Source organism: Penicillium rubens (assembly GCF_028828025.1).
Source record: "Penicillium rubens strain IBT 27055 chromosome Unknown utg000003l_segment0_segment0, whole genome shotgun sequence".
NCBI lineage: Eukaryota > Fungi > Ascomycota > Eurotiomycetes > Eurotiales > Aspergillaceae > Penicillium > Penicillium rubens.
In genome coordinates, this window is record NW_026890601.1 from 3,314,689 (window position 1) to 3,341,317 (window position 26,629).

The window sequence follows — 26,629 nt, forward strand, 5'->3', positions numbered from 1 at the left end:
GGCGATAGAGCGGTGCGCCGCGGGGCTTGCAAGGGGTTTTGGTGGGGGAATAAGCTGATCGGAGATCAATCGACAAAGAGGTTAAGTCAATTGCAATTCAGAGACCGTGGACGTATCTTGAAGACAAGATAGAACAATTGATATAGTCCGGAGGAGTCAGAGGGAGAGAATGACTCGAGCTTCTTGCGGCAGAAATTGGAGGGGCAGATTACTCCGGTGGACGAATGACGGGACCGGGGAGCATGTACCGTGTTCGCTGGACAGTATGAGCCCACGTGATAGAATTCTGTGGTGTATGGCTATCTAAAATATCTACAGGACACTTGGTTTGGTCTTCAATGAGTCTTTGAATTGATTTCATAGAATAATTGCCCGTGGGAGCCGTAGTTGTCTAATGATGTTGCTGAACGATATCGGAGGGCTGAGAAAATATTCTCTGCCTGAATCTGCCTGAATATGCCTGAATATGCCTGCCCTCTCAGGTGTCAAAGTTTATCCCGCTGACTCATCTTCTGCCTGACGGCTCAGGTGTCCAGCCCTGAGCCCTCGCGTAATTTGCACGAACCCACACAGGCCAAATTCCACTTCAACACTCTCTTACCTTCAGTCCAACCAACTCCAACCCTCGAGCTCAACGCCCTCTCCTTCCCTCCAAGATGGATTCCAGCAAGCAGCCCGTTAAGCTCGTCAAGGTGACCCGTGTCCTCGGCCGCACCGGTATGTGCTATCCCAACTTTTTGAAGCTCCAAAACCCACAATTCGATATTCGATATTCGCGGGGTGCACCCATTGCGCCCCGGATCGCCCGACACAAACCGATGAAAACCAGACACTTGGAGGAATAGCAATGGCTAATTTGTGGTCAATTTATTTAGGATCCCGTGGTGGTGTCACCCAGGTCCGCGTCGAGTTCATGGACGACACCTCGCGCTCCATCATCCGCAACGTCAAGGGCCCAGGTATGCGATATGATTTCTTTGAATCCGGCGTCTTTGGGGATCACAAGAGGAGGCAAGAAAGACCACATGGGTTCTACCTATTCATTATGGAATGAAAAGAGGGCCCATGTTGGAAATATAAATTTCGACGATCGACCCAAAAGACGAAAACTTTGCCCGAACCACATCGCTAACATATATTCCCTCCGCACCAGTCCGCGTTGACGACATCCTCTGCTTGCTCGAGTCCGAGCGCGAGGCCCGCCGTCTCCGTTAAAATCCACCAAAACGAAATTTCGCTCGCGTCGTCTATTTTGTCTCTCTTCTTCTCTCGCATATCCCTTACGACCGGTTTTTCATGATTACTCTTCGGCCAAAATCGAGTCCCCCGCTTTTCTTTCTTGCCGTACATTCAACCTCCTATCTTCCTCAGCCCTAAACCGCCGCGCTGCCCAATCTTCCCCGTCTGCCGACTCTCGAGGGCCGTTTCTACGATTTCCGACGTTTCGACTGGAGGTGATGGTTTGGGTGGATTGACTTTTTGGTTTTTATAACGCCGAAAGTCCCGGAAGGTCGATTATGGAGAAACGATCGTGAGAGAGGGGAGCAGAGAGCGCAAAAAAGATAATAGAAGCCTTTTTTTTATTGATACGAGAAAACGAATTCAGGTTCTTGCGCGAGGGCTGGTTTGTGGACTTGTGGCACGGTCTGGTCTGGTTTCGATCTTGGTGTTTTACTACATACACACGTCCATTTGGGCGTGCTTGCATGGGCTCAATGCGACAAACGAGGTTGTGATGTTGTTTCCTCCCTTCTTTTCCACGTACCAGCTTCTCCCCATTACTGGTACCTAGAAAAGACAAACGCCGATTCGAACCGGAGCCCGATCGACAAAAAGAACAATGGAATCCAAAAAAAAGTTTGAAAACTTCCAGTTCAGCCTTGTCGAGGTCGAGGTTTTGAAAGCGTTCGTAGAACATCTGGCCAGTGTAGTCTGTGAGTTCAATCTAGGTCAGGATATTCCGGGGCTTAACCGCTGTCTGGGGTTCCCAACTACATGTCTAGCAAGTCCACCTGGGCAGGCGACAGTAGCTATGTAATGTCCCTCTATAGATGGGGAGGTCGTCTGTATGTCTTAAGTGTTTCTTGCTATAAAGTGGGAAGGGCAAAGGACGTCCAAAAGACATGGTATCGTTTTATCTTAGATATATGACAAAGACAGGCTGCATAGCGGCCGACTTTCCTCAAAATTGATTCAATGTTGATATTCAAATGGATCTATCAAAGATCATGCTAAACTCATGCATAGATGTAACTGTACAACCGAAAATGCCCAATGCCCACATGAAATGTAAACTACAGCTGCTCCGCACTGGCCATGAGCCTATCAAGAAGGCCACTAGCACCAGCAGACTCGCCATCGAGACTACCCTTATCATCAAGGACGCGACCAACTGCCGCAACAAGCCCAGCCAACCGTTTCCGCCGGATAGACTCCTCCAACTCAGCACTCTTCTGACGGGCGATGTCAATAACAGCGGGGGGCAAGTTCGCCAGGCGCGCAACGTTCAACCCGTAACTGCGATGTGCAACACCCTCAGCAACCTCATAGAGGAACGTGATCTCCTCATCCCCATCCTTGTCCTTGTTACCTGTCTCCGTGAACCGCATATGGACATTGCGGAGAGCTTTATCCGGGAAGGAATGTACCATGCGCGAGAGATGCTGGTAATGCGTGATGAATAGGGTGAGGGATTGGATCGACCGAACCATATGGTCGAGCACCGCCTGCGCGATAGCGACACCATCATGCGTGGATGTACCGCGACCCAGCTCGTCGAGGATAACCAAGGACCGAGGCGTTGCTTGCTTCAGGATATCTGCTGTTTCGGAGAGCTCGACCATGAAGGTTGATTCGCCGGCGAGCATGTTGTCGAAGGCGCCCATGCGCGTGAAGACCGCATCTAAGAGGCCAAGTCGGGCAGAAGACGCTGGGACGTAGGATCCGATCTGGGCCATGATTGCGATTAACGCTACCTGTCGCACGTAGCTGGATTTACCGCCCATGTTCGGGCCGGTGACGAGAAGCGCGCGAGTACCGTCGTGCTGGAGGTTTGTGTCGTTGGGTACGTATGTGTCTGTGAGGAGTTGCTCAACCATTGGGTGTCGGCCTTGCTCGATGTGGAGACCTGCTTCTTCTGTGTATTCTGGTTTGACATAGCCAGGCTGTTGGGCTATCTCTGCGAGAGATAATAGGCAGTCGAGTGTTGCGAGGGATTGGATGCAATCCCGGAAGGACTGGTACTGCGCTGCAATATCAGCTAGGAGGGTTTTGTATGCTTGGTCACAGGCTGCTGCTAGAGCTTCCTTGTACTGATCACGCTCGCGGATAAGCTGGATGACTTCTGGCGTGTGGAAGCGAGAGACTCTTTTTGTGCCGCTGACTTTCACCCACGATGCGGGCACGCGCTTGAGCGCCGGGGAGTTGTTTTCGATTTCGATCAAGTACTCAATTCCGGATACTGTCGAGTATTCGACTTTGCCTCTCCCGATCGTTGACGCCGCCTCCTTACGGTGTTCTGAGAACCCGTGTTCGGTGCTTCCAATTTGAAGCTTAAGTTCACCGATCTCCTCTGTCTCCTCCGCTTCGCGAAAGAAGGTATATTTGTCATTGGTTCGTGCAGCGTGCATGTTGATCTTATCCAAAAACTTGACGACTGACGCTCGGATCGTGGGCAGAGAGGCAATGGCCTCGCTCACTAGCGATGATTGAAAGCCCGTCTGGGTAGGTGATTTGATATCGGCAAATTCCATTGCAATCATCTGCATAGCTTGCAGAACAGTGAGAAGTTCGGGTCGCTCGCACTTGGATCAATATTAGTACAGATGTGGCTATCATTGCAGAATTATTACCTACCTTTCCGTAGTAAATGCGGATCAGACTCCTCTCAAGATCACTCTTGACTTTGCGTAGCAAACCCTCGCACTCTCTCCACCGGAATCGCTCGTGCAGGATCAATAAGCTCTTCCACGGCATTCGTCCGCTCCTGGAGGCACACTTTGTCCAGCAAAGGTCTTCCAACCCATTGCCGTAACATGCGTTGTCCGAATCGCGTGTGCGTCCGATCTAAGGTCCAAAATAAACTACCTCTTGTCGAGAGATCCGTCTGGTTTTGGTAGATTTCTAAATTGACCAGCGTGTTTCCGTTCAGAAGCATATGCGAACGAGCCGAGAAGGGCTGGAAATATTTCGTGAGATCAAACACATGTTGCAGCCCATACTCGGTCATATGTTCAATCATGGCAGACAGACAGATAGTCACCTGCTCTGGGAGGCCAAGGACATTTTGAAGCAACTTCACAGCTTGAGTATCCTCCTCGGTACTGGTAGCCTTCATCTTTCCTGCATAAAATCCCGACACATGGCTGTGTGCCTCGGCGGCGGAGGTTTTCTTCCTCTGAGCCCGTTCGAGACGCACGGCATCCCCGAAAACATTCATCTTGCTTCCAGATAAATGTTGCACGAGCTTCTCGCTAGCTCGAGACATCTCTCCAACGATCAAGATTTCGCAGGGAGCGATATGCAATAGTCGTGTCTCGATCTCGCTCCGCATGAAGCCATCCTCAAAGTCATCGTAGATAACGTCACCTGTAGCCGGCTGGACAGCAACAATCCCGACATGAACTCGCTCATCATTCCCGGGGCCCTTGGCATTGGTCTCCGTCATACAAAGCATGTACCCAGTGGCAGGAGAGGCGCCTCCCGCTGCCGGCGCAGGACCCTGCAGACCTTCAGCGTCATCGATATAGGTTCCTTTGGTGTAGAGATTGGTTAATTTGCGGACAAATGGCGCGTTCCGGTTATCACCCGCAGCCTTAAGCGCAGCTGTTTCAATCTGTCGCACCACACCGACCTTGTGGCCGGCTGTAACGAGTCGCTTCACATGTACGTGTAATCGGTGCACCGGGATACTAGCCGAAGCAAACCGGCCAATATGTGCCTCGGATGGATCTGCGGTAGGTCCTGGCATTAGTATGTTTTCCCTATTCCGGAATGTAGAAGATACTTACGTTCATCAAATCTAAACTTCCCCGGGATACACACGATTCCCAGCTCCTTGGCCGCAGTGCGCGCGTCCTCTCCGAAGAACCGGAACTTATATCCCACTTCAATAACCAACACAGTGTCCATATTCTGCCGCTTGATTTCAATGACCTGCTTCTCCATGGGCGTGAGCTTGCTCGCGCCCTTCTTCGCGCCCTTTCCTTTAGTCGGTGGTGGTGCAGGCTCGTCATCTTCCTCGGCTTCTGCAGCTTCCGCCTCCGCAAGGGCTGCATCGTTCACTGCGAGTCTCCCAATCCCAACCTGACAGTCTGAGCCACCGAGCTTCCGGACAAATTGCTGGTGCAGTTTCTCCTTCTCCTTCTTCCGCCGTTCCTGTTCTGGGTCTTCCTCCTCTGTGGGGACTGGCGCAACGGCGGGGGAGCTCTGGAACTTGAAGATATCGGTGCGTTGGCTGCTGCTTGCCTGAGAGGTGTGATCAAAGGGCACGCTTGTCGCAACTCGGATTGGCTCCTCCGCCTCTGTGCCGGTCTTGGCTCGCTTTGGTGCTGGCGCCACAATATCCTCGTCATCTTCATCATCTTCGTCGTCGTCTGCCGGGGTGGTATCGTCTTGCTTCGGCTCGATCTTGTCGAGTGGCGACGGTTGTCTTTTCTGAGATGGCTTGGCTGGGGTGGGTGTGGAGACTTTGGGCGTGGCCGAGGAAGCGGGTTTCTGCGTGAAGAAGCTGGAGATGCTTGCTTGCTTTCTCTTTAATGACGGAGAGGGTGCAGAGGATTGCGAAGAATGAGGTGCCATCTTGACGACGGTTTCAACAGACAGCTCCCACCGCAAGTATGTGGAACAACAGTGGGGTTAAATGTAGGGGTTATGGGTCGTGATAGAAACTGGGTTCAATGGAATTCAATACAAGAGTATTTCATCTCAGCTTGATCTCAGACTAGGAATGCTTCAAGTCGAGTCCCATGTGAGTTCTCCGCATTTTACCCGGAGCTCGACGCGTACAGAACGCGCTGGACGTTAATTGGTTGCTGACTCAGCATTTTCCCAGGGGCGAGCTCTTCCAGGTTGTATATCGGACACAAATGTGGTAGGAACGAGACTATATCCCATGATTTGAAGCCTTTTTTTATAGCGAAGGGATTCTACGTCCATAGTTTGTCTACAAGGAGTGGGTGTCGATATGGTGGAAGGTTTGCATGAGTGAACGTGTATAGTTACATGTTTGATGAGCATGCATAGACATCTACGACTCTAAGAGGGCGAAAGAGAGTGATGAAAATTGGGAAAAACGAACTAGCATGAAACTATCTGTCTACCCATGATGTTAACAAAGAAACAGACCACAAAACAGCCCAGCAAACAAACCAATAATCTGCGAGTGCAATAGTCATTACCTAGGTAAGTACACATCCATGGATGTATCCAGAGAGACAAGAGACAAGAGACACAGTGCACAGTCACGGAGGGGATCATGAAGGAAGGAACCTTCAAGAAAAGAGAAAAAAGCCCTGAGAACATTGTTCACTGGGCAACAGAGAGCTATCTCTGTGGGAAAGGGCCAAAAATTATGCCCAGCTCATCATAGGTCAATGGAGAGCCCAGGAAAGTACAGTCTGTATCCACAGAGGCCGAGGGAGGAATGTGGTCCAAGCCTCGACATGCTTCGTGCCATTAGACCGGACCGTGGTGTCCTAATCTGTTTCAGACTAACCTGGACCGCAGCAAAGATCCGAGCTGAACTCGGGAACCACGATGTGCAATGTGGACCCGGAGTGGTGCGGAAGGAAGAAAGAAACAGAAAGAGAGGGTGGGAGGAGGGGGAGGGATATTTATATTTTCCCAGTGGAGGCAGGAACTGGACGAGTTTTGATCTGACTAAAAGGGAAGGCACCTGACTACATAGATCTCATATTGTGTATACATGTACCTATGTATGCAGATAATGTTATCTATTCTTTCTATTCATCGCTTTCCCATTCATCGTTCAGTGCATCTACACATTGATATTCAGTCCAGTATCTGTGTGATCGTAGAAAATACCACCCCAGTCTATCCAGATCTCTCAGTGATCTCCTTGCCCGCGATCCTCCGAGCTAGCACACTACTATCAATCATTCAGTTAACTTGCCAGGTGCTTCGGCCTCCTCGTAGCCTCTGAGAAACAACAAAGAAGCTCATCACAAAGCGTAAGACGTAATTACTAGCTGTGACTGGTGTATTTCTTCGAGGAAGCTGTCCATGTTTATCTATCATTAATATCATTAATGATGGACTGTACTGTCACACTTATAGAGCTTCATCCACCTAGGCTTAAAGTAAAAGACTAGATAAAACCGAGTCATGGAGTGAGATGAAGTGAGGCTTAACACCCAACATCAAAGCTTGCTGTGGGCCGGACGGTACTAGCTACATATGAATACTGGAGACTATGCTGCTACAGACTCGAGTTGAAAAAATACAGCGTGTTAGCACGAGGAATTGGGAAACTAGCAGTGAAAGGCTGAGCCGGGGAATACGCCGTGTATCTGATTCCTGGCCATAGGGCTCGACAGAGTTCTTCCCCCGAACGAAAGCGACCATATCGAGATGTGTTGCGACCTGAGCTGAAGACCCGTGGATACTCACTAGGCTTAGAAGCCGGTAAGCATAAGCGTGTATCTAGAGCAGAATCTATTGGTAATAGGAGGAAATAATGAATGGCCAAGCAACTATGCCTAATGGAAGTAGTCGAAATATATATACAGGCGTCGAAAAGTGAAATCAAAGAAGGACCTCCGTATTCCTAGAGGATATATGGCCATTTCGATCACTTCTTGGAATAGGAGATGTACCTCATGTTAGATCAAGACTCGATTATATTGGCCTCAAGTACAAGCTGCGCCATCGTTCCAAACAATGTCAAAAGACGGTCACAGATGACGTTCATCGATGGGGCCAAATCTTGCGGGAGCGTCGAGGTGAAGTCAGAACAGAGACTCAGTGCTCTCCGAGCAGATTGGTTGTAGAACCACCGGGGCAATGCTTGACTGAATATATCGTGACAGAAAGTGCTTGGGGCAATTCAGGTACTTACCCTCTCAGGTCCGGCGCTTTACGATGGTTCTGGTTTCACACGCCGAAAGAACAGGGACTTGGCGAGTGTTCATCATAGAATGAGTGTATGCGGTTGTTGCTTGAAGGAGATGTGATGTTTCGTTTTCTTTTTGACTAGAATGAAAGCAGTAAGCAATTTGTACTTGGCGCAGAAAATATTTAGTACATGATATATGGCACGGAAAGCATTCATAATGAACATTTTCATATTGATACTGGCTAATCATAGTATTGTACATCATATTAAACAGCCCAACAAGGTTGGGAAAAAAATGGACCCCCATGAATAATCACAACTGTTAGAACCTTGGAAGATAGCAGTTAGGCTGGGTGTCGACAACCTTGGAAGTCTGGGTCGTCGGGTGAGTGCAAACCAATGGTAAAGCTACCACTGTCACTGTTCTGGTTTTGGTTGTTGTTGTTCTTTTTTTTTTGGATTTTGTTTTTGGTTTTGTTTTTCGGTTTTGGTTTTGGTTTTTTTTTTTTTTTTTTTGGGTTTGTCTTTTTGGTTCTGGATATCCATAACATCTTGGGCCATTTCGGGAAACATCGCATAGCATCACTGTCACAGGGTTGACCAGCATGTTAGCGGGTTAACCTGGGGTCGGTCAGCATGGTCGTGGGATTTAGTTCACATCGGTAGAAAAGTAGTATGTTGGAAAGATCTGGTCGTCTTCGGGGATGGTTACGTCGGATGGAACTATCTGGTCCACTGGAAGCCAGCCATTCTGGGCTGCAGTATGCTCCTCTTCATACTGGCTCTCATAGAAGGGGTGCTTCGAGGGAGCTTGCAGAGGGTTGGATCGATACCCAGCCTTGTCAAGGGTGTCATATGTATCACCAAGATCAGGAAGGTATGAGGGGCCGAATCCAAAGTCATCGGAGTCAGGGTATTTAACGAATGGGGAGTTCCAACCGTGGGGGGCAATTCGACCTTGGGGGTTCAGAATAGGCTCAATGTTCTCTTTGGCAAGGGATGCGTGTCCAATTCTCGGGGCATGAATGCCAGCGTTGGTCTTTCCGTTCAAAACAAGGCGAGTGGGGGTCAATGTGTCAAACTGCGCTCTGAATCCCGGTTGCTGATAAGTTGTTTTGCTGTCCTCTTCTTCCTTTCTCTCATCAACAAAAACGTCGAAGCCACCCCTGGGCCGTTTGCCAAAGGTGTTCACAGTAAGACCAATCTCTTCATCGTCACCAACATAAGAGTGAGCTGCTGCGCGGCGCGAGCGGCGGGAAGACGTGTGCTCTTCGTTGGCCCCTTCATCTGCCATGTTCTTGCGGTCTTTGTCCGTTTTCTGTCGCTTTCTGTCCGCGGCACGGGACACGTTGGGATCAGCCTTGGTCAGACGTGTGCTCCTGGTACGAGTGAGGCCTCCCTTGGGAATCGGAGTCTCTCCTTTCAGTGGGCTGTAGTCCTCCACATTGCCCGTGATCATACGCTCCGTCAACAGAGTTCCGCCAGGGGAATAGACCTGCTCTGAAGGCTCCACGAGCAAGGAAGTTTCTTCCATGGTCTTCAGTACACCACTGTCCTTCTTCTGGTTGCGCCGACGACGCATCTGCACAGTGGCGGAATCAAAAATATCCATGCCTGGGTATAGAACGCCCTTGAGTCTTGAGATTTCTTCAGCCCGAGTCTTGTCCATCTCAGCCTCAGCCGATGCCTGGGTTTGATCACCAGAGTCGACAAAAGGATCAGGAGTGTCTTCGTTGGTAATCAATGTTGTCTCCAAAGGTCCCGGTTCGTGTAGGCGCTGTATCGGTGTCTTAGGCAAAGCCAATGATTGGCTTTCATCGTAGAGGTCAGAAGCATTAACAGGCGGCAAAACATTCGACTTTGTGCCATTAGACGATCGCAACAAGCGGAGGGTCGGACCAGTTCGAGTTTTCGCACTGCTGTTCGCCGTAGGCAACTGGTTTGGGATGCTTGCTGCGAGGGTTGTACCCGCATGTTGCTGGTTGTCATTGTGAGAATCGGCCAGGCGAGGATCAAGGTAATCAGGGTTGGGGGTGGCTGGCATTGCAGGAGTGCTGGAGCCCTCGGTCTCCACGATGGATGCTTGGCTCCTTGTGCGTTTGGTGGTGTTGGAAGTCGATGCTTCGTCCTTTCTTTTCTTCCGACTTTCTTTGCTTGCCATGCGAGCAGACAGCAGCTTCGCGAAGCCATTGTTATCAAACCACTGGTCGTATCGCTCGAGAAGCTTGACCGAGTTAGGATCGTCGGTGCGAAGCTTGAGCTTGAAGTGGTTGGCCAAATGAGCCTTGGAGGCAGCATGGGTCAACAGGTGGGAGACATCGCTGAACTGCGGCTGTCCAGGACAGATGATGCACTCGAGGGTAGTGCCCATGGTGCAAGCCCCGAAGGAAGCAACAAGTAACAGATAGAATGAGATGCAAATGGAAAGGGCAAAACAAGGCAAAACAACCAAAGTGTCAAGGCCAAGAAAGTGGGTATGAGAGAAGCTGGTGAAGGAGCGATGGAAGAAGAAGACCAGGCGTTATAAACAAATCGACGAGGCGGACGGGTTATCGCTTCCCTTGTGTGAATCACTCTTTGAGCTCTGAGGAAGGTACGTCCTGCCAGTCACGGGAAGAGTCACGGGATTTGATTGAGTTCAATGACCCTTGGAACTTCAATTCATCTGTTCAACATTATTATCCTTAGGTACACAATGGTATGTGCCACGATGTCTTAACAGCTCTTTGGCCATTGTAGGGGGGTATGAAGCGGAATAAGTCAACGTGGTTGTTATTCTCCTCCCGCATTGTATCCCATAGTCCATAGAATAGAACTCTGGGTTATTAGATTGCGGGAGGTTTCAATTGGATTCAATTGATCGTTCAGTCAACTGACGAATTACCCCGCAAGGCATTTGGCAGTGATTGCCTTCGGCATACAACTATTGATCTGAGTTAGCAACTCCACAATAGAAGACCAGATGTATGCCAGTATCTCACTAAACAGCATCTATTTCTTCAAGGCCATTGAACTTCAACAAGCTCAGTCCTGCAAGGCTGAAGTGTGTGTGATATACATCAACCATATTTCCTGGTCGATCAGCAAAGCCACCAGCATCAGGGTCCTACATAAGGGTTAGCAATATATTCCACCACACAATTGACAATCAATTGACCTGGCATTGTAGAACAAATGCGGCGAGCTTCTCGCCATCGATCCAATGTAAACGGTCGATCATGGCAAGGCTTGATCCCACCCACCAGCTGTAGCACGCATCTGCAAGCTTCTCTGGTCGACCATTGAAACCACCGCTTTCGATCTGGCGCTCGCTGAGCCAAGCTCCGAGGCGATCCTTATTCACCAGGTCCAAGCGACCAGCGATGGCCAATGCACCAATGCAAGTGAACACCTGACCTGCATGGGACTCGGCACCGGGGCGAATACCATAAGCTCCATCCAAGTTTTCACAACTTTGAATGTGAGCAACGGCTTTGGGGACATCGACCAGGTCCATTAGGCGCAATAGCGACAATGCATTGAGGGCACCATATAAGAAACGGGTATCCGTTTCGCCCCACTGGTCTCCCATGAAGGAACCATCTGCATTTTGTAGGTTTGCAATAACTGTAATGAATTAGTGAACAATCATTCATATCGGTATGAGGGAATGTCATACAAGACCCAACTTTCTCCTTGCCGCCTCGGCCCCGCTTCTCGAGTTCATCAACAGCATCAATGGTTATGAGGATCTGAACTGCTGAAACGGTGTACAACATATGGGCATCATGACCCGGGGCAGCACCGAAGCCTCCATTGTCACTTTGGCACGAGAGAACGAAGTCGATGGTTTGATCTCGAGGTAACGTATCCGGACAACCTAGAATATGCAGGGCGGTGAGCCCCCAATAAACACCATTTAGTCGTAGGTGCTCAGTCAGCCAATATTCCAGTTCATCTTTCCTCTATGTTGGTTAGTTAACATTCAACATCTTCTTTCGAGCACGCACAGTGTCCAGATTCTTGATGTAAGTCACATGCTTTGAGGAGTGGAGTTCGGAGTCTGGGATACCCTCACCCCTCCCAGGGCCAGATACTAGTGCCATGTCTGGTAATGAATGAAGTTCACAGGATGGGGAAGGTTAGTAGGTGAAGAAGATGACAGCTCTGTGCATTAATTAATCAGGTAGGAGAACTGAAGGCGGTGAAGATCAAGCTATAGATACATAGCTTTATGCATGGCCAATATTACATGTATTAATGCACACGCATGAAACATTGCCCAGGTGGGAAAGAACAAATACTAATACACTGTGGAGGGTCGAAAATTTATCCAGTTCATCACGTGGGAACGGATCGGATTTACATTGCTCCGGTGCAGGAGTCTCGGCTCGGAAGGATTTACATTTGTCCGGCCAAGTTTCTCACCGCCAAACTCGGTGCTGGCCTCGGTGCTGGCCTCGGTGCTGGTGTGGGTGCTGGTCTAGTTTGCGGTGCTGGCTAATATGCTGGCCTGTGTTTCTATCACATTTTCTAGAGTATCAACCTAATAAGCTTCTATTTCCGAAGCCTCTATCTTAGAACAAGCTTCGAATCCTTTTCTCGGCGTCAGCGCCACGCTAAGCCTATTGACATCCGCGGATCTCGTATACTTAATCATCTCTACCTATGTACTAAGACTAGCGCTTAAAAAAGATGGATTAAGCTAACGCTCAGCAACAGAGGCTGGGGGTCCGGTGGCTGGATGTGTTAAAAATTTAAGTCTAGTCACTGTACCTGGTTTGACGCCGGGTCGCAGAATCTATATAGGGATCTCTATAGGGCAGACAGGTAGAAACCCGGAGCATAGAGACAAGCCGTAGCCGACTTGATTTCCCTATCTCCGAGGGGTCAATTCGACGTACTGGCACAACAACCCTCAGTCCGGGGGTGTTCTCTCCAGGACCAGTCAACTGGAAAGAGTATGTTGAAGGCCGAAGTCTAAGCGTGGACAGCAATGCACGAGCATCAGCACTGGAGCACGATTAAAGATCTTTGCAGGATATGATGGGGCTACTACCGTAGAGAAATGCCACGCCGAGAAGATAACTCTTGAGGCCACATGCTACTAGGAAGATGGAGGAGGAAGAAACTCTTACTATGCAAACTAGTGAAGCAGGGCCCTTATAAGGGCCTTCATTAACAAAGGACAAGCAAATTGACAAGGCAAAGGCTCAGTCTGCATGACATGAAGCATCATCCTATCGAAGGGGATTCTCCAGCAATAACATCAGTCTACCGAGCCGATCGAACCTTGAAAGCTATGACCAGGGCGTATTTTCACATACTTACTAAATAGTAGAGAACTTACTAAATAGTAGAGAGAGGCTTGGACTGACTATCCTACACCATGAATTGATGGAGGTTCTATGGTTTTTGAGGGCGTACTATTATATCAGTAATCAGGGGGTGTGGCCAGTAGAAACTTAAGTCCAGTCACTGTACTGGGTACAATATAACTACAACATACAGAGTAAATAGGCGAAGGTTCTGTGACATTCGTAGCTAAACTATTGCGCCCGAGGTCTATTGGTGGAAATGCATAGTGAAAATCCACTCAACAAAGGTGCACGTGCGCCAAAAGCACTCCAGGCGCTAGTTTGACATCTTCAGCCATGTTTCAGATTGGATGGAACCTCAAGTGGAAGGCATCCAAATGGGAGGGCGGTGTGGGAGTCAACCTTTGTATCTAGATATAAGAAAAGTATGACAGACATAGGGATCGCCCAGGTGTATACCTAGGTAGTAGAGATTGTCCGTATGTTCTATGGAGAGTAGAATTAATATAAAACACAATCTAAAGTGTTATACAATATTTCCATATTTATCCTCTGTGCTGGTGCTAGTGCGGAGTATGGTCAGTGTGGGCTCCGAGCCTTCCCATGTTATACAAAGTGCACACCGTATCACAATTATAGGCAATGGAAACCTCTTTCAAAGATTGTCTCTAAAACGGGAGATCCCAGTGGAGGCAGTCATCCATGGACCGTGTGAGGTCTTTATCGGTAAGCGGGACTACTCCGTATGAGTTCCAAGGTTGGACCCGAGACCAGGTTAAATTAATTTATAAAAAGTGGACGACACTTTGGACACGGACACGTTTGTGCATTTATTTAGCTCTTACCCCTGATATAACTATAGAGGGGTTTCTGTTAAATACAGAGAATAAATTAATTCCTTATTATCTTACTATGCTTACGTTTTATAGATGGACTAGGTACAACATATTATGCGTAGTTATAGTATGCATATGCGACCATACACAATTCAAAAGCACCAAAAAGCACAACCATGGATCTTCCGGCAAAGGAAATCAGGGAATCAGGCACTGATTTATTGTACTGTAACTGGTTCTCCGATCAACCAATGACAGTCCACATCCACTGCAACGTAAGGCAACACATTCCGTGGCTCTGACCTACAAAAGTGGAGAGCTCTGATCATTCGTGTACAGCCCATATCAAGTACCTTTGGACTCGACAAATAGAATCTAATCCCGTCAACCTCCATCTGAGAGAGTGTGTTTTTCTTTTTCTTTTTCTTTTTTATCGGGAGGTGACGCGAATGTCAATTGAGTAAAAATGTTATTCAAACTGACAAAGACGGATATAGACATTGATGATGCCTATCCACCGTCAGACTCGGATCATCCAAGCGAAGGTGTTCCTTGGGTCAAAGTGACGTTTCGCCCTTCAGGGGGGATATAGGAAATTCAAAAAAAGATCCCCTTTTCTTGTATATTTTGTGCAAGTATTATTTGCCCAAGTAGGAAAAAGATAATGAGAATGTGGAACGGTTTCAAGTTTCTCCAAAGACCCAAAAAAAAACAATCTATAATTGTGAATATCGAATAATTATGACTTCTATAATATACTAGCGTTATTTGATAGTCTCTGCTCGGACTAGTGTACCGCTAAGTCTATCACGAGAGACTTGGACTTGACTTTTTTTTGGGTTCATAGTGTTCTTCAACAAATTCTTCACCTTTTACAACTTTGACAACTTGGACTACACAAGATATCATACCGCTTTCAGATTGAGTTGTTTCAATGTTCTTTTGACCTTGATCCACACAACTCCTATCTCGCCCCCCTTCCGCTCTGCCGATCCCCGAACTTCGAAGCGCCCAAAAAGAGGGGGCAAGCGAACTTGCACTGAACAAGTCCTGGTCTCATAAAGGATCGGTGGGAACAATTGAATCCATAATACCTAGGTATGACCTCGGGAGGATATTGGTGAGTCAGCTGAAATCAGGCAACGTCCATTGTTTCTGCTAGTTCCTGGCCTCTGTCAACAAAGAGTCGGTGGCTTCTTTTAACTCGGGGTTTGCCTGCATATGTCATCTGCGGTCTCACCTCTGGTTCTTTTTTGACACTTCTTCTTCCTTTCACATGTCTCTGATTTTGCGCTGACCCTATAACTGGCGCTTCAGATCCATCCTCGATACTTCACTTGATCCATACTACCTTCGCCATTGCATTTGACGCACAGGTAGACAACATTGCGTCTCTCCTTGTACTACCCAGCTTCGAAAGTCGCTTCGTCCCCCCACCACACGGTCAGACCTCGAGAGTTGATACCCGTACGAGCCTCTCAGCCGCATACGTGATTTGGGTTCCAGCGTTGGCCAAAGACACATCTGGCAGCCCAAGGATCAATCCATCTGAAGCTGTGACGGGGGCTACAACCCACAAATCCTTGACCGAACCTCCCATACATCCTGGACTGGGTCCAATTGCCGCCCGACATGTCAAACCGAACTTCAACAGTGCCCAACCTCGATTTGAGCTCGTGTAAGACCGAGTCGAAGAAAGACAAGGTCTCATCGCCTGTGACGCCAGGTGACCACAGTTCAGACGGGCCGAGCCCCTTAACACCACGTTCGCCCAAATCTGCATCAAGCTCTCCACTCTTCAAAGGTGCAACAATTCGCCCTGTCACGCAAGACTCCGACAGCAAGGCAACCAGTCCTATTCTCCCACTCTCTCCTGGCACAGGCCCCGCAGAGCCTACGACACCCGGTATCACAGCCATTCCTCAACATTTCCCTTCTCCCAAAGACTCAAGGCATACGCGCGATGCCTCGAAATCATTTTTCGGCAACCTCAAAGCACCGAAATCATCACACAAGCCACAACATTCAGATAGTTCGGAAAACTCCACCGAACATTCCAAGAGCAGAGGGAGCTCCAGAGACCGGAAGACAGCAATGACTTCGAAACAATACGAGTCAACGCCTGATCTTCCAGGGGCACTTGCCCGTGCGAATGGATCCGAAAAGACTAGTGAGCTTTCCCTCGCCACCTATGTGGATCATATCTAACACAATGCTCTCCAGATGAACCCACGGGCGACAATAATCCGCAGCAAACAGGCACAAAGAAAGTCGGTACAGATCTAGAGGGCGCCGCGCCGAAGAAAAACAAACAACGATTTGCGAACCTTTTGACCCGATCTCGCTCCATTCGAGTTGAGGACTCCTCCGGAACGAAAGCACCACGCCGACGCCCCTCTACTGGCCTGGCGAAACTTGAAGAGTTCAATCAAGGCGCGACGACGACCGCAATTCCACCCCGTAGTGCGACTGCGCAACCCGAACGCGCCGCCCAGAAAGGCTTGCAGCCTCCTGAGCGCCCAGCCGACTCCACGTCTTTGCGAAAAGAGCGCAGCCACGGTAACATAGTTGCATCAGGTTCGCTGAGTCAAGTTTCCGGCGCCTCGGCTACCATTTTCAGCAACCTGAAGTCTTCATCAAGTGGCACCGCAGATCGTATTGGCAAGGCCGGAAAAGGATTCTTTAGCAAGATCACTCGCAGCGGTAGCACCAACGAGAGAGAGATGATCACTGATGATTCGTACACGTGCTCAGTGATCAACCTCCCGCTCATTGAGCAGGCGAGAAAGACCCGCATTGCGAAGAAGCTTGAAGACTGCCGAGACAAGACTGAGTTCTGGATGCCTGCCTTACCATATCGCTCAATTGATTATCTAAACTTTAAGGGCTGCGAGGAAGAGGGCCTTTACCGTGTTCCTGGTAGTGGCAGGGAGGTCAAGCACTGGCAACGAAGATTTGACACAGAACTCGACATCGATCTCTTCGAGGTCCCTGACCTTTACGACATTAACACGATTGGATCTCTCTTCAAGGCTTGGCTTCGTGAGCTTCCGGATGAGCTTTTCCCCAAGTCGACGCAAACGATGATTGCTATGAAGTGCGAAGGCGCCACGACCGCACCGCAGCTACTCAAAGATGAGCTCTCCAAGTTACCGCCATACCATTACTACCTCCTATTTGCCATCACCTGCCACCTCAACCTCCTTCACTCATACGTGGACCAGAACAAAATGGACTACCGCAACTTGTGCATCTGCTTCCAGCCCTGTATGAAGATCGACGCATTCTGCTTCCAATTCTTGGTATGTGACTGGAAGAACTGCTGGCAGGGGTGTTGGACCGAGAAAGAATACCTTGAGATTGAGAAAAAGATGGATGAGCGCGATCTGAGGGTCTCACAGGAGCAGGAGGCTGCCATGGCAAAGGAACGAGCCTCTGCCAGCCATGAACGCGCTGTCTCGTCTTCCAGCAGCAGCGCTGGGGAAGAACCTCGTAAGCCTCCTCGTGAGCCAGTTCGCCCAGCGACCTCACACCTAGAAACCACACGCGCGGAAACCGCCCGCCCAGCAACCGCTCGAACCCGAAAGGCTCCGCCGAAGAATATCGAAACGGCACACAGCCGGAGCATCTCTCAGCTTCCCGAGCTTGGCCCGCCGCTCTCTCCTATCAAAATCTAAATCTGAAAGACGTCTCCTGGCATAAAATTCAAATTGCCTTGGATGAAAATAGCTTCACGTCGTTATCTACCTTTTATGACCCGCTTCCAATTTGGCTGGCCCGATTTCCTTCTATCTGCTGGACCAGATAGGACTGGACAAGTTGTTTCAGAATGGCATTTACTTCCTCCATCACCTCCATTTTCTCCTCTCCCGTACCTCTGATACGAGATCTCCATCGCCCGCTCGCCGTATGATCGATATCTCCATTGTCATTTGGTCTCATATTGGCTCCATTGTCATTTGGTGCGATATTGGGATCAGATGGCTCATCAATACTCTTCGATGTGTACATCTTTTTGCTCTCTTGGCATCTTCTCTGAAATTGGCGAATGGCCGGCCGTTTCGTTTACAGTCATTTTGCTTGACTCGCATTGTTTCTCTCTCTTTTCGCTATCTCTTGACTATTTGGAAGCGCAAATCTTATTCCATGCTTTGCTTGATATTGCAACATCTCCGGATTCCCCTCTGCGGTTGAAATTGATTTCCATCATCGCTATTTTCTTCATGCCTGGTTGCTCCGTTTTGCAATGGGGGTTTACATTTTTATTTTACTTAGCTTTTTGTTTGAATCATGTATCTGGCGTTTCCTTTCGAGAACTGTACAATAAAGAAGGTGGGAAAGGCACTTTTCGGTTCAAACAAGATCATCCTGGTACAATAATCCCCATAGCCTCACATAGATATATCAAGGCTATCGAGCTATCGAGTAAAGGCCATCGCAAATATCGATAGATGCAATAAGAGTGCTTTTGGTGAATCACGGTATGTCCACATACATGAAGAATCCCATTCGACTCCCAACCCCAACGCCAGAGATGTAAAAAGAATCAAGACAGGAAAAGCCAGAGGCTATAAGATAAACGTGATGAAAAGAAAAGAAAAGAGCACGAAAGAACCCGATAAAATCCAGCTCAATCAACAACCGCACCTCATTTCGCACGAGCAGGGTTCGACCTCTTCTCATTCGAGCGTTGCTTACGCTCATTACGCTTGATGCGCTCCTTGCGTTCACTTCGCGACATACCCCGAACGTTGCTTCCTTCAGCATTAGCCTCAGCCTCCTTCTTCCACTTCTTCTCATCAACCTCAACAAGCCATTGGTTCTCGTCTTCCTTGTTCTTGCCCTTGTAACCCCAGCGCGGCACCCACTCGCCAGTAGCCTCGTCGTAGACGAGCTTCTTGCGGCGCTCCTTGTCCATGCCGGCAGCACCGGGCTTCTGGCTGAACTTGCCGATGCCCTTCTTGCGGGCGAACAGCTCCCATTTCGTGGGCGCCTTCGGGACGGGAAGCGGCTTGTGGCGCGGGAGGTGGATGTTAGGTGCTGGCAGGTTGAGAAGCACGCCATCAGAGACGGAGGTCTTGATCTCGCAGGTTGTCAGGAGCTGGTTGAGCAGGACCTGGACGCCGTCGCGGGCTGTCGCTTTCAGCGAGTCGTTCAGGGTTTGGTCCGCGGGGAGCTCGAGTGGGTTAGGGTCATTGACGAGCAGGTGGCCCAGGTCGAATGTGTAAGGGGTGGGCTTTGAGACGGTGATGGGCCTGGACATGGACGTTAGCTACTGTATTTTTCTTCGTTTTCTTCTTTTGATTTTTGGTCATCCGGTTGGGGAAGAGGGGTCCTTACAGTCTCTCGGTCTTGGAACCTGCCGCAGCCGTAGGCACGGAGTTCGCCATCTCGGTATCAGACATGACGAGACTAGTAGATTTTGGTAAACTGTTGATGTTCAAAGGTTGGTATCAGCCCGAAGAAAAAAAAAATGTTGGTTATCAGATACAGCCGCTTCTACTTTTCTGCCATGACTAAGACAACCCGACCGCCTTTCCTTCTCAGGGCGGGCGGATTTCGCATCAAATTATTGACTGAAGTGTTTAACTGTTGTTGTTCAACTCAATTCCCACCCACCTCTCCATCTCAGCACCGGTTGTCCCCTCACTGGCTGCGCCGGTGTTTCTGACAACAATGGCTTCCTCGTGGTGCTGGAATTGCCTCTCGAGGCTTCGCCCGACACCGCGAGCACTCCTCCCGCCGTCCGCAACGCCCCGGATTTCGAGCGCCCCCTTCCACTCCACCGCCGTGCACTATGCCCAGCCGGCCAAGAAGAAGGGAAACAGCTTGACTGTCATGAAGCACAGACAGTCAACCAGCTTGAGAAGGAAAAAGAAGAAGGTTGCTGATCGCGGCGGTCGTCCCCCAGCCGTGGGTGAGCGCAAGGCCTTGCGGAAACGCATTGTCTTGAGCAACCCCAACGCCCTTGAGGTTGAGGGCATGCTGGACCTGTCCCCGGAGACTATGGTGGACTCCCGTCTCCGTGGTACCGTTCTTGGACTGCCTGTGCCGATGATCGATCAATTGAGAGCAGTGCAAGCCTTCAAGCCCAAGCAGGGCTGGTCGATATTCCGCCGGCCTGGAACGGTCCTCCGACGTGACACCATTGAAATGGGTCGTTTGTTTGAGCAGATCTCTGGGGAGGGCGATGCTGCCAAGAAGGGCAAGGTCGTCAAAAAAATTGTTACTGGTATGAAGGGATCTGGCAAGACCGTGCACCTGCTGCAGGCTATGGCCATGGGATTCATGAAGAAGTGGGCTGTGATCACTATTCCCGATGGTAAGTGTCACTATCTGCTGATGTATATTGCAACTTTACAGCTGCTGACCTGTCAATCACGTAGCCCGAGAGCTTGTGTCTGGTGAAACCGCCTACGCCGCCATCGAAGGTAGCGACCCACTGCAGTATGTGCAGCCTACTGCGACCTCGGCTCTGTTGACTCGCACTGTCGATGCCAACCGGGAGCTCCTGGCTAGCCTGAAGGTCTCCCAGAAGCACCCAGCTCTGAAGATGTTGAAGCCTTCCTCGACCCTCGAAGACCTCGCCAAGCTTGGCTTCAGTGATCCTGCTGTTTCCTGGCGGGTCTTCCAGGCTCTCTGGACTGAGCTTACTGCCACTGCCCCCGCCGCAGGATTGGAGAAGGACTTCCAGCCCCGTCCTCCTATGCTTGTTGCCGTGGATGGTCTGGCCCACTGGATGACCGAGAGTGCCTACCGCTCCGCTGAATTCAAGCCGATTCACGCCCACGACCTCGCCTTTGTCCACCACTTCCTCTCTTTGCTGAAGGAGAGCGATTCCCTGAAGAACGGCGGTCTCCTCCTTTACGCCACCTCAGCCTCAAACAACCCCAACCCCAAGGCTCTGAATATTGCCCTGGACCGCCTGGCCGCCCGCCAGGCCGGCATCAGCGCCTCCTCGCCGGAATATCCGCAACCACCAGCTTACAGCGATGCTGATCCTCGCGTCCTGGACCTGCTCCAGCCCGCGGAGAAGGCTGTCAGCCCAGTTGAGTTGCAGACGCTGGGCGGCCTCACTCGCGAGGAGGCTCGTGGTTTCATGGAGTACTTCGCTCGCAGCGGCTTGCTGCGCGAGATCATCAATGACCAGTGGGTGAGCGAGAAGTGGAGCTTGTCTGGCGGCGGTATTATCGGCGAGCTGGAGAAGTTCGGCCGTCGTCTTCGCGCCACTGCATCCGCCTCGAAATAAGGGTTCTATCTTGCATTTCTTTCTCTTGTCTTATCTCCGGCTTTCAAATTTGTGTTTCACGTTTACAACTGTATATCGGATCCTGGGGTTTTCCTTGTGTGTTCTCTGCCCATGTATTTTACAAATCTCACTTGGTCCGCTTGTGTCTGTATGCATATAATGGATTTGTTTTTGGAAAATTCTTATCTCTCTGATTTGGTATCATTCCACGATCTTGCCATTGGGTCGGTCTTTTCGTTGCACGACTAATAAAATACTAACTTGAACGGAACCACTTGAGGCTGGACGTTGAATCGACCCTCGGCCCAACCAGACCCCTCAAGCATCCAACTTCTTCGGCCTAGGCGCACGCACCAAATCAGGATAATCAAACCTAGCCGCCATATTCAAGAAAGAAGAATTACCCGGATGCGCCTCCTGGACATCATCCCCCCGGAACAAGAAGTTCATCGGGAACCCAATATCAAACTCATAAGCCCCCTCAATCTCCTTCAAATCCTCATCCGACAAATCAACCCCAAGCCCCTCAATATTACCCAGCAAATGCTCAACCGTACGCCCACCCACAATCGGCACCACATACGGCGCCTTGCGCATCACATACGCCAACGCAACGCTGGTAAGCGCAGTCCCATGTCGCTCCGCAGCAGCCTCCAGCACCTTCGACACAGCGATATCCCGCTCAGTCGCTGGAGTCTGTCGTCCAGGGTTTCCGCTCCGCGCGAGCTCTTCCCGCTGCGCGGTTGTTTTGAACGCGCCGCCGCCGAGAGAAGCCCACGGCGCAAGACCCATGCCTTCGGACGCGGCCATGGGGATTATGTCGCGCTCGAAATCGCGCGCGGCGGCGTTCCATTTTCCTTGGTAGACGGAGAAAGGACGGAGGCCGTGATCGCGTGCGTCTGTAGTATTTGGTTAATTGGATATAGTTGGATAAATCAGAGGACGAGCCGGGATTGGGTGGTACAGGTAATAGCTAGCTAAAGTAACACTTACATTGGTTGGCCTTGCTCACGATCCACGCGGGTGTATCGCTGATACCCAAGTACAGAACCTTCCCAGACACGACTAGCTGGTTGAGCGAGGTCATGACTTCCTCGATGGAAGTGCTGAAATCCCACCAGTGGACGTAGAGCTATATTGTGAAGCAATAGGTTAGCAGGAATATCCCGAGAATTAAGTCTAAAGGAGCAGACGGCACGTACCAGATCGATATAATCCGTCCGCAATTTCTTCAGACTCGCTTCGACAGACAACTTCAAGCTCTTGGCGTTATTACCGACGAAGTTCGCTTGGATCTCGGATTGGTTGTGTGTGCGGTAGGGCGAGGTATACTTTGTTGCGAGGACGATTTGGTCGCGCACGCCGCGGACCTCCATCCACTCGCCGAGCCATTTTTCGGATTCTTCGGCTTGGTAGTTATTGGCTCTTTTTTTTAGTTTGTTAGTGGTTGGATTCTTGTGGAACATGAGACTGATTGGTGCTATGCATACGTGTCGATGAAGTTGCCTCCGTTCTCGTAGTATGTATCCAGGATCTGAAAAGTTGTTTCTTTGTTGCATTCGCCGAGACGTTCTTTCCTACGTTCTGTTAGTTGCTGTTTATATTTGGGATGTACACATGTAGTATGTATGTATAAGTAGGTATCCCAGTGGGACTTACCAGCCATCACCGAAGTTCATCGCCCCCAGGCATAATGGGCTCACCTTAACGCCCGCAGTGGGGGCCAACAGGCGGTAGCGGCCGAGGTAGGACTTTGGTGCGGCAGCTCGGGCTAGCATTTTCGGAATTGAGAGAATTCAAGTGGATGATGTATAGAAATGAGGATTGGGGGAATTGGGGAATCGTAGGCTTTGCTTTATAGCCGGGGGGATATGCGGGGTTGTGTTAATAATCCATTGAGGATGCCCAGGTGCACACATGTGTTGTAGTATTAGATACATGTAGTATGACTTTAATTCCTAAGTCCGGGTATTGACTTAAGGTTAAATCCGGTTTTATACTCCATAATCATGCCAAGCCCACCAACACCGGGAGTGTGTGTTGGTGGGCTTGGTACTATTACAGAGTGTCTAAAATTATGCCCAAAATTACAAATTACGGGTAATTTATCGTCCCGGCCAACGGTCACATCCAACCTTGGAAGGATCTACCATGGTACTTTCTATGTTGTACAGCCTAATAGACATGCATGGATGCACATACAGGGGATACCTACCTAAGGACTACCTAGGTATTTCCCCCATTCCGTGAACCCCGGCGGTTTTACAAAAGCCACGCACAACCGTGAACTTTTCGCCGTCACCTCGACTTACTCCGTACAATATGCTACAATTTATAGACCGGATAATGTCCCTTCCCATTTTAGCATTTTTGACCAAGCCTAACCTTGCCCGAACCTTGGAAATCTTACATAACCTCTTGGCCGAGGGCAGATGTCCAGCTGCAAGTACTGAAGCACGTGGCTATGTTGTAGTCCGCTGGTGCAGATCCCCGGTGGATTCCAAGGTTGACACACGTAATGTACCAGGACTGGAAGTTGTGGAGAAACTAACCTTCGAAGTTAACTACCTAATTATACTGTTGTTATAAGTAAATTAGCCCCTGTTCCACAGCGGTTGGGCCCTGCGACAAGCAGATTGCCAAGAACGACAGCCCGAGTCGACCATATCCATTAGGAGACCACTACGGAATATGAAATACAGAGTTATAGTATATTATCATAACATCTATCCTAGCATCTTCGTTTCAAGTCCCTTCAACTGATAGAACACTTAAGTTCTATCGATGTTATGCCTTTGATTCATCTCTTCGGTCACCGAAATGGTCACTCCATGTTGTTATTCATCTCATTACTGGCATTGCTGTGCCATGGTGCTGTAGCGCTACTCCCTGATAACGATTTGTTATCTTTCAAGTCGGTTTGTGGATGCCCCGTGAACACAATTGCCGATTAAGAAACTAATGGTCAATATCCAGCTTCCCGATGTACGAGCATTGAAATGGGAAGTAAAACACCATGACCGTGAGCGCCAGGCACCTGGATACTGGTTTGTCGCACCGTACGGACAGATCACGGGGGAACCATCCACCCAGAAGTATCATCAGTACCAAGTCGGCCCTTATATCTATGATGGCAATGGCGTATGTGATCTTTTGCGTGGCGCCGAGTTGAGTGATACGAAAGTTAATATAAATTCTTCTGTAGATGCTCATTTGGGCTGGGTCAAAACAGTTCGATGACCGCAATGTCTTTGACTTTCGCGCAAATACTAATACGGATGGCGAGACACATCTGTCATTTATCGTGGCATGGGATCCAGAGAATGAGTTCCAGGACCGGGGTCGTGGTGTGATCTTGAACAAGCACTATCAGGTTGAGAAAAATGTGATTTCCCCTGCTGATTCCCACGACTTCAATATGCATGAATTCAATATCCTGGATGATGGGAAGACGGCTGTCGTTTGTATCTATCGCCCTACATTGGTCAAATTGGGGGACTTTGGCCGTCCGGATGAGAGCTGGGTTGTGTCTGGCGGGATCGCGGAATACGACATTGCGACCAACAGTGTCCTCTTCAAATGGGACGGCGCCGACCACATCCCAGTTCACGAGTCAAATCGTTTTCATGCGTGGGATCAGCCCCAGCGTGCTCCAGGCTGGGACTATGTCCACGCCAATGCGGTTGATAAGAATGCCGCAGGTGACTACATCATATCCATGCGCTTCACCAACACGATCTATTGCGTCAGCGGTAGTGGTGGGCGTATCCTATGGCGACTAGGTGGAGCAGAGAGTAGTTTCGACCAGGACTTCACCTTCTCCAAACAGCACGATGTGAAATTTGTCTCATCGAACGGCACCGACCACATCATCACCTTGCTCAACAACGCATCAGACGAAGCATCTAATGATGAGAGGGTATCCTCCATTCTCTACATCAAGCTAGACGCACTGGCTATGACTGCGCGGGTTATCAAGCGTATTAACCGACCGGACGGCCAATTAACGCGTCTTCGCGGAAACGCCCAAACACTCCCCAACGGCAACACCTTCGCTGGCTGGAGTAAATTCGGCTACCAAAGTGAACACGCGCCCAATGGCGACGTTTTAATGACTGCTCGATTTGTCTCGGACCGCTACTCGACGTATCGTGCGTATAAGTCAGAATTCGTTGGTCGTCCGCTCACCCCGCCTGACGTTGTGGCCTCCGTGTACGGTACTAGTAACACGTCAATCCACACAGTCATATACGTTAGCTGGAATGGTGCTACCGATATTGCCGGATGGAACTTCTATGCCCAAGCCCAGGAGCAGAGTGAATCGATTCTCATCGGACACGCCGAAAAACTGGAGTTTGAAACTATGTACATCGTCGATGGATACATGGATTATATCACTGCTGAGGCTTTAGACCACAATGGCTACCCCATGGCCAAATCTGGTGTTCATCGAAGCGAGATCCCGCGCCATTGGCAAGCTGTCGGGTTTGTGGGCTCGAAAATCCCGTCTCCGTATGATCCAAGCGTTGTTCTGGCAGCTTCCCAGAATGCGTCGAAGAGCAGCGAAAACGATGAGGTTGACCATCATGGTACTTTGACCGACACGGTAGGTCTTTTTATTTTCGTTCTGGGAGGTTGTACGGTCATCGGTGGACTGGTTGCCGCCTATTCCATGTTTTGCCCTCGAAAAGCTCGATCATATCATCATGTACCATCTGAAGAAGAGGGGCGGTTGGGAGAGACTCATGGCCTGGCTACGGCAGCCGAGTGAGAGTGGTTAATTACCCTCGAATGAAGTATCTCTGGGGCTGAATGTCGGGGCACTGTACTTGTTCCTTGCGGGACCTGAAGACAAAGAACTGCGTGTGGCTTACAATGTATATATTAGAATTGTTATATCTGTATGTCCATCAGTGTAGTTAGGTTTATTCAAAATAGTCAAATCTACCAAGCGCACCCGCAGGCTTCGGGGTGCTAGTCTTGGATTCTTTTACCATACTTGTTACCAGGAAGCGAAATGCCAGGCTTATCGAAATACACAAAGGGTAGGATTGTACAGCCATTGATATCAAAGATGCTAGGTATATGAGCATATAGTAGGTGCATAGAATAGTTATAGACATAGAGAACATGGTCCATAAGAAAAGGTAATGAATAAAGGAAAAATGCAAAA

At 49.6% G+C, this 26,629-nt stretch overlaps 10 protein-coding genes across 10 annotated transcripts; 4 read left to right on the forward strand and 6 right to left on the reverse strand.

The window, feature by feature from the left end:
• Nucleotides 1-656: 656 nt before the first annotated feature.
• On the forward strand, nt 657-1,215 carry N7525_007475 (40S ribosomal protein eS28; the record flags this gene model as incomplete). Its single annotated transcript, XM_002567876.1, has 3 exons — nt 657-717; nt 876-959; nt 1,154-1,215. The coding sequence occupies 3 exons, from the start codon at nt 657-659 to the stop codon at nt 1,213-1,215; spliced, it is 207 nt and encodes a 68-aa protein (XP_002567922.1).
• A 387-nt stretch (nt 1,216-1,602) lies between these two features.
• N7525_007476 (uncharacterized protein) lies at nt 1,603-1,918 on the reverse strand (the record flags this gene model as incomplete). The annotated part of the gene is made up of 2 exons (XM_061214116.1): nt 1,603-1,651; nt 1,683-1,918. 2 exons carry the CDS (start codon nt 1,916-1,918, stop codon nt 1,603-1,605), a joined length of 285 nt encoding a protein of 94 aa, XP_061068547.1.
• Nucleotides 1,919-2,294: 376 nt separating this feature from the next.
• Nucleotides 2,295-5,799, reverse strand: msh3 (mismatch repair protein MSH3; the record flags this gene model as incomplete). Its single annotated transcript, XM_061214117.1, has 4 exons — nt 2,295-3,803; nt 3,856-3,996; nt 4,022-4,950; nt 5,010-5,799. The coding sequence occupies 4 exons, from the start codon at nt 5,797-5,799 to the stop codon at nt 2,295-2,297; spliced, it is 3,369 nt and encodes a 1,122-aa protein (XP_061068548.1).
• Nucleotides 5,800-8,723: 2,924 nt separating this feature from the next.
• Nucleotides 8,724-10,445, reverse strand: N7525_007478 (uncharacterized protein; the record flags this gene model as incomplete). Its single annotated transcript, XM_002567879.1, has 1 exon — nt 8,724-10,445. One exon carries the CDS (start codon nt 10,443-10,445, stop codon nt 8,724-8,726), a length of 1,722 nt encoding a protein of 573 aa, XP_002567925.1.
• Nucleotides 10,446-10,954: 509 nt separating this feature from the next.
• N7525_007479 (Rab geranylgeranyltransferase subunit beta BET2) lies at nt 10,955-12,159 on the reverse strand (the record flags this gene model as incomplete). The annotated part of the gene is made up of 5 exons (XM_061214118.1): nt 10,955-10,997; nt 11,056-11,180; nt 11,232-11,680; nt 11,733-12,018; nt 12,064-12,159. The coding sequence occupies 5 exons, from the start codon at nt 12,157-12,159 to the stop codon at nt 10,955-10,957; spliced, it is 999 nt and encodes a 332-aa protein (XP_061068549.1).
• Nucleotides 12,160-15,839: 3,680 nt separating this feature from the next.
• Nucleotides 15,840-17,884, forward strand: N7525_007480 (uncharacterized protein; the record flags this gene model as incomplete). The annotated part of the gene is made up of 2 exons (XM_002567882.1): nt 15,840-16,377; nt 16,431-17,884. 2 exons carry the CDS (start codon nt 15,840-15,842, stop codon nt 17,882-17,884), a joined length of 1,992 nt encoding a protein of 663 aa, XP_002567928.1.
• Nucleotides 17,885-18,855: 971 nt separating this feature from the next.
• Nucleotides 18,856-19,612, reverse strand: N7525_007481 (ribosome biogenesis protein RRS1; the record flags this gene model as incomplete). Its single annotated transcript, XM_002567883.1, has 2 exons — nt 18,856-19,462; nt 19,548-19,612. The coding sequence occupies 2 exons, from the start codon at nt 19,610-19,612 to the stop codon at nt 18,856-18,858; spliced, it is 672 nt and encodes a 223-aa protein (XP_002567929.1).
• A 271-nt stretch (nt 19,613-19,883) lies between these two features.
• Nucleotides 19,884-21,456, forward strand: N7525_007482 (mitochondrial 37S ribosomal protein mS29; the record flags this gene model as incomplete). The annotated part of the gene is made up of 2 exons (XM_002567884.1): nt 19,884-20,529; nt 20,594-21,456. 2 exons carry the CDS (start codon nt 19,884-19,886, stop codon nt 21,454-21,456), a joined length of 1,509 nt encoding a protein of 502 aa, XP_002567930.1.
• Nucleotides 21,457-21,774: 318 nt separating this feature from the next.
• On the reverse strand, nt 21,775-23,234 carry N7525_007483 (aldo/keto reductase; the record flags this gene model as incomplete). The annotated part of the gene is made up of 5 exons (XM_002567885.1): nt 21,775-22,355; nt 22,450-22,588; nt 22,659-22,881; nt 22,947-23,033; nt 23,116-23,234. 5 exons carry the CDS (start codon nt 23,232-23,234, stop codon nt 21,775-21,777), a joined length of 1,149 nt encoding a protein of 382 aa, XP_002567931.1.
• A 1,183-nt stretch (nt 23,235-24,417) lies between these two features.
• Nucleotides 24,418-26,227, forward strand: N7525_007484 (uncharacterized protein; the record flags this gene model as incomplete). The annotated part of the gene is made up of 2 exons (XM_002567886.2): nt 24,418-24,597; nt 24,662-26,227. 2 exons carry the CDS (start codon nt 24,418-24,420, stop codon nt 26,225-26,227), a joined length of 1,746 nt encoding a protein of 581 aa, XP_002567932.2.
• Nucleotides 26,228-26,629: the final 402 nt, after the last annotated feature.